Raw genomic sequence first — 13536 nt, 5'->3', positions numbered from 1 at the left:
AGACAGGGGGAAGCACCCAATGTGGTCATTCAGTTAATAGTGTAAAAAAAAAAAAAAAAAAATTATTAAAAACTTTATGTGTCATTTTCTGCCTTGCTGAAGGCATGTTGTTGCTGTGTGGTAGCGGTTGGTTTGGGGGAGTTTTTGGGTTTTTGTTTGTTCTTCAGTGACAGTTCCCTAGATCAGAAATGAAACGGGAATTATCTCCCTGCACTTGTCTGTCACATTTAATCTGCTATTTCTTCCTGGCTATCTTTGCCTCTTATCTCTTTGCTCCCAGTCACACTTCTCTTCTTCCACTATACAATTTATTTTTGATAAAATGTTTTAAGCAGGTGAATGCTTTTCAACAGAAGGAGGACAGTAGCAGGAAAAAGAAAATGCTTGTGAGGAAACACAAATTTATGCTGTGGGGGGTTTTCTTTCTGGTTTTCCTAGGTTTGTACAGTTAACTGATACAGTATTTTGCAGTAAAGTCACATTGCACGACTAAAAAATACACAGAACGTAAGAAAATATTTTTAGCTTTATTTCTTTTAGATACAGCGTGTGATTAATTTCAATATTTGTTTAAAACTAGTTTAAATGTGATAAAAAATATACAGATACTTATAAAACATAGTAAGCTTTATCTAATGATTTAAAAAGGTTTTTGGGGCCTTTTTATCACACTTTAAAAAGCATAGTTGTGGGGTTTTTTTCCCCCCTACGTTTCTTTATTTCTAGCACTGATGTAAAAAGTGCTAACCTTAGGTCAGAGGCTGGTTTTGCAGTGTCCCTTAAGCAGGCAAAGCCAATCTGTTTTGAGGAGACTTTCCTAAGATACCTAATCTGGTTAATGGACAAATTATGCCTGGGAAATTCCATGTGAGCCATGCTGCTGAATGCGTCAGTGTCCTGACAGCGAGACTGGTGGTAGGTTTGACGATGCAGCAGTAGTGTACAAGAAACACTTCAGGCCATGCATCGTGTTACACTTTAACCTTTTAAGTAGAAAACCTGAGGAAAAGCAGTTTAAGATACAGACAGGTCAGGCAAGTCTGTTCTTTCAGTTCTGGGGGCCTGTATGTTGTAGCACATACTTGTTTTGTGGTGCTCTCTTACAGTGTGGACTGGGTATGCCAAAGTAGCACATCTGTGTTTTTTCCAGATGTCCAGAGTTTGACATAAGTTGAAAAGCATCATGTGCAATCAGTCAATTTAGTGATGGCTTTATTTTCTTCGTTATTTGTACAAATAGTTCAGAGTCACAGACAGAATGATACAGTGAGAATGGAAGAAGAGTACGAAGACATAAATAAGTTTAATTCTGAACTTTCATTAGTTAATCTTTAATTTCTGTAGAGTGTGTGTGTGTGAAATCTATAAACAGGTGAAGTGAGAAACCTGTGTTTAAGAAAAATCTAAACCAAATTAAAAGGAATTCACCCCAGACTGTGGTTGGTTCTGCTGGTCACTGGTATGCTAGGGGCACATACCCAAGGTGTGCATTAGCTGGTACTGCCATATGGCCTGTCGTGTCTTACTGGTTAATTTAACCATCTGTCATGTCTTAGCAACTTGTATTTGCTTTCGGTACTTAGGTTAGACACATTTTCGTCTCTTTAGTACAGTACTTTTCATCACACAGTGCTGGTATATTCCCGTTATCTGAGTTTTATTAGTTTATTTATAGTAATCTTACTTGTAGATCATACCATTCCTGTCCAATGTTGTGAGTAGAAAATACACTTAATCAGACAAGCATTTTGGAGATGTTTCTGCATAAATTTCTGGGGGGAAAAAAAAGGTCAATATCAAAACTCTGCCTATGAATGTAGAGTTTCTTCCCCCTGTTCACTTCTAATCCCGCACTTGGGTTCACATCAACTTCTTTACGACATACAGTAAACCAGGATAGTGTCTGTAAAATAGGTTTCATTACATATCAGTTCAGAGTAAAAATCCTGACTATTCATAGCCTCTTTTTCAAATGTTGCTTTTTCAGAATTACAGTGAAGTTATAACCTGAGGTACTGTATTTTATTTTTATTTTTTTAATAACGATTGTAGTATTTCGGGGAAAGCATCTGAGAGGAACTCATATCAAAAAGGCTTTTCAGCCGTGATGTGCCATTAAAATCAAAAAGTTCTTTCAGTCCTAAAAAGCATGCAGTATACCAAAGCCACAAAATCGCTGAGGTTCTCTTAGTTTCTGTGCCTGCAGTCTCTTGTCTCACTGATGGGCTTATTACAATGTTACCGTCATGTGGGGTTGGCTTTTGTTGTTTTGGTTTTTTCTTTTTTGATTTGTAAGGTAGGAAAAATTCAGTGCGAATTACATAAGCAATGTTATCATTACATTTGAAATTAAAAATCTATACAGCCAGTTGCGGATGGTCAATCCTCTTTGTTAGAAAACCAGATCTCCTGAGTGCAATGTGTCATAGTGCGTTCAGAGTCTGAGTTTGATACTTAGAGCCTCAAGTAGCCAGAGATATATTGTATGTTGGAATGTGTGGGGTTGCAACCAAGTTAAGTTAAAAGGTGTAAACACATTACTGCTAAGTGGTAATGTAATGGTCATGGAGCTTCATCCTCAGCTCATAGCTCATTAATGATATTCCTGTGTTATAGACATAAGGAAACTGCTTAACAGGACTCTTGAATATATTTGGTGACGGAGGATTTCTAAATGAGGGCTGAATGGTTTGTCTGATCAAATCTGGATGTTCTTCTTCCAATTGAGATGATCACTTGCATATTTCATGTTTCCAATGAGCTCTTCAGTCCTGGAGAGGAGGGCAGTACCATATGCTCTTGCTATTAGAGATATTTAGAGAGTATGATGAATTTGTAGGGTTCCTTCTTAGGGCTGCAGCAAGGCAGAATGACTTGTTGCAAAGGCTTTCACAAGGGACACAAATAAAATTGTTCAGGCTTTATTAAAGCATGTGCAAATACCTGAATAGTTTTGATGTCTTTAATTTCTTTCAATGAAAAATGCTGCCAATATAGTGGTTTACTTTATTGACCTGAACTGTCATATTAGCACTGTCATTCAAATGTGTCTGTTGTATTTATTTCCATGACAGCCCGTACAAGCTCTGAAGAGCAATTAGGGATTATTCTGTGTATTTATCTCACATCACACTTGTCTGATTACAGTATTTTTCTTCCTGTAGAAAGAAACTTTGTCAAAGAAGAACGTTTTCCTAGGAAACAACTGTTTCCCTATACTACTGAGGAACATAGCTGAATAATTCAGGAACCTTCAGCTAGTAGGCGTGTTTTTAAGTGTAAAGGGTAGAGATTGTCCTTTCAATCCAATTAGGTAGGACTTCACTCTTCCTGGGTTCTTTCTATTGCCCCGCTTGAATGGGGGAGGAGAGCGAAGGTTGTAGGAATGTGGTACCTTCATCTGGTAAAACTTCTGGCTGGTTCTAGGTTGTCATCGTTGTCCTAATCTGATGCACCTGGCTGGGGGCTCACAACATACCCTTGTTGGAGCCTGCCCACTGTCTACTTTTACAGGCTCCACAGAGATGTAGAAGAAGGGGCATTCCACGTTCTATCAGGTTTCTGTCTTGGAGACTTCAGAAGAGAGAGAAGAAACTCTTTTCTGTGTACTTTGTTCTTACAGTTAATCAGTTTCCGTTTAAAAAAATGAATAAACGTTGCCTATTTGGATTTTTTCTTTTACTTTTCTGCTTCACTTCTGATGCCTCTCACAGCTATTTTAGAGCTCTTTGGTCTTCTCCATACTTTCTGCTGTGATGCATCTCTGGCATTGCGATCAAATAGTTTCTCAGTCTTTTGTCAAACTAAAGATTGCTCTATTTGAGGAATGAATTTTCAAGTGGTTTCTTCAGCCTGTAAGTAGTGGTTTAGCTCTTCTCAGTGTTTTTGAGGTTTGGGTTTTTTTATTAATCTAGAATGGAGAAAATACCCCACTCCTTCACAATCATGGTCATAAGAGTTCTGTGTCTACTCTGGCGCTAAATACATCATCTGTAATTAACAGCCTGCAGAACTGTAAATTTAATAATGAGTTGTCTTCGAGCTTGTACGTAGAGCTGTCTTTGAATGGGCTTGATGCCTTCTACTTCCCCAAGGGAAAACCAGCATCGCCATTAGGGATGGCTTGGCCATGGCGGGGCGCCGGGCCCACTTGCAGGCTTTGTAGGAGAGTTGTGTGTGGCCCTGACGCCCGTCACTGCTTTGGTTTCTAGCAACCCAGAGCAGTGCAGCATTGTTAGTGGGGTGCAGGGATGGCGGCTGGTTGAGAACAGGGTTTGGACAAGTGCAGTTTGGGGTGAGCCATGATACCTCTGTTTAGGGAAACCACTTCTGAGGGCGATGAGCCTCCTTGAATGCAAGAATGCTAATGGGCCTTGGTCATCCAATGTTTTACTGCTTCTGGTAGTATATTGATGGCTGCTTTTCCATTCTGACCTTGTTGCCCTTCTGACCTCTGTGAGCTTTAGACTGCATTAATGCAAGTTTTTTTTGAAGCAGATGATACAGATCAGCTTGCAGCTTCAGGCAGTGAAGGATGTAGCTGTTTGCTGCTAACCCAAGATGCAGGCAGGAGGTGTGTTATACCTCTCACTTTCTCAGTAACATCAGTTCTTGGAGTTCATGGTCTTTGTTTTGATTGATTATCTTAACCATCTTTCCAGTGTCTTCTCAAGTAGCAGCAGAATATGGTGGAGGGGGCTGAGTGTGTTGATGAGATAGGATGCAATTCAGAACTATCGGTAGAGTATGAAGGAGGTTGAATTAAGCCCACTTCACCAGAAGACTGGCATAACTGAGAACGTGTTAATGTTTGGGTTATACTGACACTAAATTCAATGGGAAAAATCTTTTGGTCCACTGGAAGCAGGATTAAGAAGAAAGTCCGTTGTTCCAAAGAGCATTGTTAATTTGCAAATGGACAAAAGAATTGTGGTACTTACAGAAGAGTGTGTAATACTTTATTCTGTAGCAAGTGTGGTTTGTTGATGCACTGTTGAACCTCTGAAATGTTGCCCTCCATTTTTCTGTATTTTTTTCTCTGAATACAGATTGAACAAAGTACAGAGGGAAGTTTGGACATAATCATAACAGGCTGTATTTTAGACCACTCTGGAAGGTATTAGGCTTTGGTGGAGCTGTTCAGCTGTTCTGAGAATCAGTCTCAAAGATGCAGGTTTAAAGAGCGTTTTGAAAATGCAGACCTTGAAGAATTGAGTTCTATAATAGTAATATCAACTTCCTTGATAATTGCGGTAGTTATAGATAAAATATGTCTTTGGGATTCTTGGCAGACTTTCTAGCAAGGGGAACAACAGAATTGCTTTCAGTGGTGTGCTAATGGCCAGTCAGTCTGAAAAATGTTCAAAGGGAAAAATATGCAAATAGAATATTCCACTGAAAACATGCACGTAGGTTGAAAAAATCAGAAGAAAACATGTATATGGCACAAGCTGATTAGACAGAAGGAAATGGAATAAATTATTCTTTTCCTCCAGACAATTTGTATTAATGTTTAAGTAACATTGCGTCTGTGTATCTTTCTCATTTCTATCCTGTGTTGCTATCACACATTACATTATATCTGTGCTTTGCATTTTAAAAATATTTAGGTTTTGTTTATGCAACAAAATCACTGCTGACACAATGATTATGGTAGATTTTCGGCAGGAATGGCTGCACTGATGGTCTGAGCAGTACAAGCTAAGCTAGTACAACAGTGCCCACATCCCAGTTTTTAACCTCACAGGAGTATCAGCAAGGGGTGTAACAGTTGTATCTTTGATTGCTTTTCTAAATGTTTAAATAGACCTCACCTTTCTCAAGTGTTGCTTGCGTACTTGCTTGATTTGTGCCTTCAAAATGTGTAATGTTTGTACAGCATCCCTGTGACTCCTTGGGAATCTTGCTGATGGACCACAGAACTGAAGTACTCCCATGACAAAGGGATTCAAGTGACAAAATTAGTCACAGTTGGAAATATACATGTCTCTTTTTTTTTTAAATATCATGATAGATAATAATATTTTTAATGGTAGAATAAGAAAATGTTTTAACATCATCCTAGTTGATCTTGTTATTTACACAAAAAAAAACCCCAAATTGTATCCTTAAAATAGTTTTTCCAGGAGGTGTGTTTGATTTATTCATTCTCAGAGGATATTTCAGTTGTAGAAAGTCTAAGCAATATGATTTTTTTTAAATTAAGGGCAAAACATTGATAAGGCATGACTGTTCTGTTGTACTTTAGTGAAGTGGCAAAAAAGTCAGCCTTTGTATGACTACATCTGTTCATCAGCTTTAGCTTATTTCATTTGTAGATCTTAAGACATGGGCATAACATGTGAAAAACTAGGTCTGACTGCCACCCCTTTCTTCTCCCGGTTCTCCTGTGGATCCATTTAGTCCAGGGCATTCCTGGGTTGCGCTGCTTTGTTATTTTTTGTCTGCCCCTCTTTTTTTTTTTTTTTTTTCTTTTTTTGAGAGGAGTTGGGTTTTTTTGGTCTCTGTTTTAGAAGAGATGATATCATGATCTCCATTTCAAAAATATGTAGTTTCCTTTGAAGAAAGGTAGTTTTGGAGTAGATGCAGGCAGCTAGATGATGCAACTAAAGTGATTAACGAGCTGTTGCTGCCCTTGCATGCCGTTTCTATTTGTTTATTGGAAACATGTATTTCTTTGTTTTGTTTGGGGGTTTTGGTGTTTATGTGCTACTTTCAAGATCCTGTATTTGTCACTTTTTTCCTCTCTCTTAAACATCTCTTATAACTCTATTTGCAGCTGGGTCTCGGGCATCTTACAGCAGCCAGCACAGCCACCTTGGCTCCGAGTTAAGGGCACTGCAGTCTCCGGAACACCATATAGATCCTATTTACGAAGACAGAGTTTATCAGAAGCCCCCTATGAGGAGTCTCAGCCAGAGTCAGGGGGACCCTCTGCAACCAGCACACACAGGCACATATCGCACTAGTACAGGTAGGTGGATGTAACTTGCATGATTTGTCTTTTTATGAGATGTACCTTACTCTTCAGTACTAACTCTTCTTCTCTTTCTGATGTGCCAAACAAAATGTGTTATATGCCTACCAGTCAAACAGAATACCTTGTGCCGGTGGCAGCTATCAACAGAACTCCAAAGGCATGCACAAAATGGATAAATACTCAATGTTGTGCTATATGTACAGGAGGTTAAGCTAATTTGGGGAAGGGGCTTGCTCATAAAGAGAGAATATTTTTATTAATCTTGTGTATTGTCTTTGAGAAAAACCTGTTGTCTCTGAAGAAATTGCTTGGGTTTTTAGTTTGCAAAGGTATTTTGTGTGTTGCAGAGGCACTGCCAAGTTCCTTCCATGTGAAGCTAAAAGATTGTTCACTTGGTTTCAAAGTGAATCATACATAAATGTTCTTCCTCTCTCTCTCTTACAGAGGTACACTTAGGTATGGGTACACAGACATAAAATTGAACTGTGGCATAGAGAAAAGCTGTTAACATCACTGGTTTATCCATAAATAATAATGATTGTCCATGAAATGCACAGGTGTACAAGACCCACTTGCAGAATGTCCTCTCAACCAAATGAAATACAGCTGTATGTTGGAACTCACAAATAGATCACAAATCAACAGGGATATTTATGGTATTTAATGCAGTAAAAAATCAGAGTACATAAATGCTACAGCCAAAATAGCCTAAAGCAGATGTAGAAAGAACTTGCCTTAGGAATTGTAAGTATTTCTGATGTTTTATCTTTGCTGTGTTGATCAAAGAGGGAAGATGATGTCCGTTCTCGTATCACTCCCATTTTCATCAAGAAAATGTTAAGTACTCTTTCAAGCAAGATACTTTGCTTTCTTTTAAAACTTTTTTAAATATTATTTTTAAAACCATTTCTCCAAGGGTAAAACTGGTAGGTTTTGCATCTCCAAAAATTTTTATTGCTTTATGCAAGTTTTGGATGTTCAGAGTACTGACGAAAATCCTTAAAAATAAGTTTTTCTGCAGAATTCTCTAGTTAAATACCTGTAACAGTTTTATACTTTTTGAAGAACACCATTATACCATTTCCTTCCTGTTAAAGAATCTGCCGTAGTGTATGTTTTGTGTAGAGTTATACATGTCTATGAGAAAAGGTTACTGTTCTTTGCATGAAGGGGACAAGACCTCTGCCTAAATCACTGAGTCGCAGAGGTAGTGACAGTGATTGAAGCAACTATTTATATTGAACTTTAAGCCTCATGTTCCACATATGGCTGCCTCGTATTTCTTATACAGTGCTCTCTTTCCCAGTCATGCCCTAAAGAGAGTTTCTTGTTTTGCTTGCAAAATATCCCTTTGTTCACTGTGCTGAAGTAGCAGGCTGTCTTGTGACTGTAACATTCACAACACCTCCATAAGGAAGGAGACCCTGTCAACAGAGATCACAATTACAGTGAATGAAAGTGGGACGCAGGATGTTAGTGGGTGATACCTGAAGATGCATTTTCAAAAGGGAAGAGGAAAAGCTAAAAGAAAATACACTGTTTTGGGTAGCAGAAATGGACCCTGTGAAGGTGAATTTTGTTTTACTCTTTGGGGTAGGGATTTGAACATTGCTCCAGGCTCGTTATGAAGAACAGCCCCATCAGTCCATCTTTGTGTTGGGTTGATCATCCTCCCTTGCTTTCACCCTCCACCGCTATCATCAGGGTCAGAGGAATTAAAAGCAGGTGGATGCGTGCCAGGCCAATTACTTGGTTGCTGTGTCAATAACTGTTTGCTGTGGATGCTGTCAGCCTTTTACACAACCTGGCTGAAGAGCTGTCAGCGCTCAGAGGGAGTTTTAGGCTGGACTGGGTCAGCTCTTGGCCTTGTCCTGCCTCTACCAGAAATGCCCATAGGAACATATCCCTTCTGATGGAGACCATACAATTTTTCTCAGACTAGCAGAAGGGAGGGGGAGGATTTCAACTGAAGTTTGGTACATGCAACTTATTTCTTCACTGGGTTGTCTTAAGTGAACAGCTATTTGTCTTGACTCTTCAGTATAAGGTACGAGGAATGTAGATTGCTTTGTACTCCTTGAAAATGTGTGCCAAGCGTTCATGGCCTGTATCTTCTGTGCGCATGAATCGCGCCGGGCTGGGACAGGAGGTGGGGAGCTTTAAGACTCAGTGTTCTCCTCTATGGATGGTAGTTCAGATTCTTTTGTCTGTCACAACAGCACCTTTAATTGTGAAGATGGTGCATGCATTTCCACATCTGATGGGAAAAAAGGGAAGGCAGACTTAGTCTAAGGACTGGATTTTTTTCTTTGCAGCTAACATTTCCCATTAGAAACAAAAAAATATGCTAGTTATACATGCAAACCATATACTTCTGTGGGTTTGTTTTGTTTTGTTTTTAAAGAGAACATTCCTCCTGAATTTGAAAATTTCACTTAATTTGAAAGATTAAGTGATTCTCAAGAATGGAAACTTTTGTTTTGTTTTGTTTTAATATAGATATCACCTCTTTCTCTTTTGTGAGCTCTTAAATATTTATTACATTTAGGAATGTTTACCCAACTAAGGATAAAGCCCACTCAACTTTTCATCTTCTAGGTGAATCAACATTCAGTGAGCAGAATTCAATAAGCTGTAATTTCTCTACAGGGTAAACTAAATTAAGTTTGTTCTATTTACTCACTGTTTTTTGGGTGGTAGGGTTTTTGGTTTGTTTTTAACTTTTCTATTTTCCTTGTATTTCACTCGTGAATCAAATGCATGACAATAGTTCTGCACTAAAGGGCTAGATGTTGCAGAAGGTACAAAATAGTAGGAGCTTACTAAACATCTCCTTTGCTAGCATAACTTTAGGTAGGGACAGGATGCATTCTTCATCACTTTGTGGTTTAAATTATGGTCGAGTGTGTTACTGTCATGCTCTCTAAGCTAAAAATACTCTTTCAAACTTGACAGCAGTAGCTGCATAGGCTTTTTTGGTTGGTAGCTTTTACTTAGCAATCCATTTTGGTCTTCAAAGGGTAATGCCTTCTCGCATGTAAAAAGTACGAGCCCAAACTTTTGTGCTAAAAGTAACAATAAATCTGAAAGTCTATTTTTGAAATGTGAATCCACAAAAGATATACTTGGAGGGAATACTCAGGCATAATATAACTACAAATTAATTTACTTACTGAATAGCAACTTACAACTTGTATTTGTAACCCAGCTAAATAACACTGATCATTTTTGTCCAGCCAGGTGCGTTACTTATTCCTTATAAACCTAAAGGCCTTGCATTATTAATTGAAATCCCAAGTTAATAATAGTAGAAGTAAGCTTATTTGTGGGAAGTTTACGTGAACGCTGCTGGAATTTGAAGAGGGCTATTACTTAAGAGGCAGGGAAGGGTTGCCTTTCAGCCAGAGTGGGGCACAGAATTGGTGATTGTTCGCTTATTTGCAGAATTAGTAGTTTAGACTAGGGATTTAGTTCTTAGTTATTGTTATTTATTTTACGTTAAACATGAAGCAAGTCCAAGCAGCCAAAATCTTGCTATTTTGCAAGCCTGGGATTTCTGTATCTGCCTTGAGGAGAAAGCAGCTTTGCTGCTCAGGTTCTGGGCTGTTGGTGCTGACCTGCAGCAGGGGGCACGGCTTCGGCAGCAGTGGGGTCTGTGGGACCGGTTGCCATCATCCTCTGGAGGCTGGCAGCACTCTGGAAGCTTGTAACAACAATTGCTTTTGTTGTGGTCCCTCGGTGAAACGAGACTGGCCTTCTTCTGTAAAAAGGATGTGATTTCTGGATAAAGTTATTAAAATCCTTGAAAGACTGCTGTCCCCAATGGTCTGGGAGGCACGGGTAGTAAATGGGAGATCTGTGCTTATCTCTGCAAACTGGGGCTTTATCAGATGAAATAAGCACTGCTGCTTAAAAGCACTGGTGACACTGGTGAGCTGTGGACATTTAGACCTCAAAACCTGCAGAGTGCTTGTGCTTTAAGAGCACTCACTGCTTTCAGGGGCTGCGGGCGAGTACTTTGTCCCCAGCCCCACACAGGCGGCAAGGACAAACCAGCAGTTACACTGGGGGACTGAACCTGTCTTCCTCAGCTCTGTGAAGGACATACACATCTCGCTGGTACCAGTACCAGAGGAACCTTGACGATCTTGAAGAAACCTTAAGGATTGCCTTGGGATGCACAGCCTGAGGACAATCTCTGTCTCTGGTCCCTGAAGGTCACCCTGGGAAAGGCCTTGTGATGCAGCTCAATCGGGGGAAGTCCAGCAGCTTGTGTGGTTACACAGCCAGTTGGCACTAGTTTTGAGGGCTGGGTGCGTGACAAAGACAGAGCGCGCAAGTCACTGGGAGGACTCTTCTGTGCTTCCCAGAGAGAGGGGGAGAGGGTTAGGAAAAGGAAGAGTAGGGTTTGTGGTTGATACTGCTGAAATAAAAAGAGGACCCTGAAATGAAAGATCTTTTGAAAGGAAGTTGAATATTGAAAGGATAAGCAGTCAAAGTTCGACTTGCCTCTGAAGAGTGGCTTGGTGCAAGACTTGTAGGTTTTACCAAGCATGCTCTTGCAATGGCTTATCCATTGGGGAGTATGCATGGGTCAGGGCCACTCCTGCAGCACTTCTTGTGCTACCTCCACAGCTGCATGATGTCCCTGTGTGTGCAGGCAGTTGCCAGGCTGCCCTCCAGCTTCTCTGATGGCTTTCTCTCCTTCAGGCCAGGTCTCTCCAAGGTTCCTCCCACTCATGCTTGGGTGGTTCCACCAGTGCACCACCACCTCTGAAGCTGTCTGTTACGGAAAGCTGTGCCTGCTGCAGGCTGCACCACCTCCGGGGGCCCATGGTGGAGAGTGCTGATCAAAGAGAAGAGGCCTGCAGAATTTGTGATGGCAGGTGCAAACCAGAAACGTGGTTCTTTGCGAGCTGGGTTTCTGTGTGGAGGGAGAGCGCTCTCAGGAGAGCCATGGAGAGTCAAGAGGGCTCCTTTTCAGAGGGAAGAGTTACCTGTTGCTCCCAGCCATGGTTTCTGTTCAAGCACTTGCCAGCAGCAGGGAGAATCTCTGTATTTCATTGTCCTGTGATGTGGCTCAGGACAAACTGCTGAAGGTGAGAATTACCTTGTGTTTCTGGACAGATGCTGTCCTCTTCTTTGCCTTCCCTCCCACTCCTGCCTGGTTCTTCGTTTGCTGAAGGAAAGGAGTCTGCACTAAGGGTTGCCTTATGTCAAGCACTGCTCCTAGTTATTTGTGACATTGTCTTGTGTTAGTGGGGTAGGGCCAGCATTTGCTCCCAGAGCCCAGTCTTTCTTCACTGATTAGACATGCTGCTAGGGAAACAAGGGGACCCAGGCAGCTGTGCCGGTGTTTGCTGCTTTGCCCCTGCTGCACTTGGCCCAGGCTTTTGCTGTTCTGGATGTAAAGCAGTGTCTGAGGGGAAGATTTTCAAGGAACGTTGGCATTCCTTCTCTTGTCACTCTGCTGCTGGCTTTATCGCAACGTGGCTGGGCTATTTCTCTCTTCTGCCTCCTTGTTCCATCTTGTGATGTGCCTTTGGTGAGGATCAGGTCTGTATTCAGGACCTAAAGGAGAGGCAGAAAAGGGAGAGGCAAAATCCCCTTTTTTCTGCCTCCCAGACAGGAGCAGTCCATACAGAATTGATTGCACTGTTGGGTTTGTTTGGGTTTTTTTGCAGGGCGGGGAGGCTGCTAGTTTTGTTGCTTGTAGGTGCCCAGATGGCTCTGACCTCCTCCTCCTCTCCTTGTTTCCATTGGACAAGTGAAGCAGAGCAGTCCGAGCTCTTTGGTGTCCGATGGCCTCCCGTTCTCAGTGCCAGGTTCACGTGCTGTTCGCCTCCACTGCCTGGTGGCTCCCTCCCTGTCAGAAAGGCAGCTGCACGCCCAACCTGTTTGAACGTCCATCCTGTTGACCTGGTAGACAGAAGTTTGTGGAGCTGCTGCTGGAAAGCTGCACCAGTTGCCAGCTCCTTGCCTCTGCCCTGCCTTCCCTCTGCTGCCAGCACGCTGGGGCAGAGACCTCTCCTTGCCCCGGGAGGGAGTGCTGCTCTGCTGCCAGACAGCTCTGCCTTGCCAGCAAGGGAGCCGGCGGTCTGTGGGAACAGTAACTGCTGGGTAGGTGCAAGCCGATTTATTTTTTTTTTCAGTTGAGATTTTTACAACAAGGATGGAGAAGAGTGTTGCATGGACTGCTTAATGCTGCTTCCAAATACCTAAGTACGTCATTTGCTGTGGTTTTTTTATGCTGGTCCAGCTTAGGCTTTCTTTGATTCTCGACATTGTGTTGTCTCTTAGCTCCTTTGTTGTCCCTTACAAAAGGAGCACGAGGCTACAAAGGATGTGTGAATTGAGCCAAAGTACATCACCTTCACAAGACTGTAAATATTTATTATAATCTCTAATAAAGTATTGGATATGTTTGGTATTTTTAGAATTATTTCAATGTGAACATTTTTTCATATTGTGAAGCTATTTTCCAATACTTGTAAAATTTGCCATATGAAAATAGTTAGAAATCTGTATCCTATAGTGATTTACCCTTCTTTCAAAAA

The 13536-nt window shown here is 41.1% G+C and overlaps 1 protein-coding gene across 2 annotated transcripts in view; it reads left to right on the top strand.

Moving 5' to 3' along the window:
• CTNND2 (catenin delta 2) overlaps positions 1-13536 on the top strand; it is a 538559-nt gene that overhangs the window by 267824 nt on the left and 257199 nt on the right. For both annotated transcript variants that reach the window (XM_086469516.1, XM_086469517.1), the window contains one exon: positions 6779-6973. In XM_086469516.1, coding sequence (XP_086325642.1) covers positions 6779-6973 — 195 coding nt within the window. The remainder of the gene's footprint in view (positions 1-6778; positions 6974-13536) is intronic.

Source organism: Leptosomus discolor, chromosome 8 (assembly GCF_034619465.1).
Source record: "Leptosomus discolor isolate bLepDis1 chromosome 8, bLepDis1.hap2, whole genome shotgun sequence".
In the NCBI taxonomy this organism is placed as follows: domain Eukaryota; kingdom Metazoa; phylum Chordata; class Aves; order Leptosomiformes; family Leptosomidae; genus Leptosomus; species Leptosomus discolor.
This window is presented reverse-complemented; position numbering and strand designations above follow the sequence as displayed.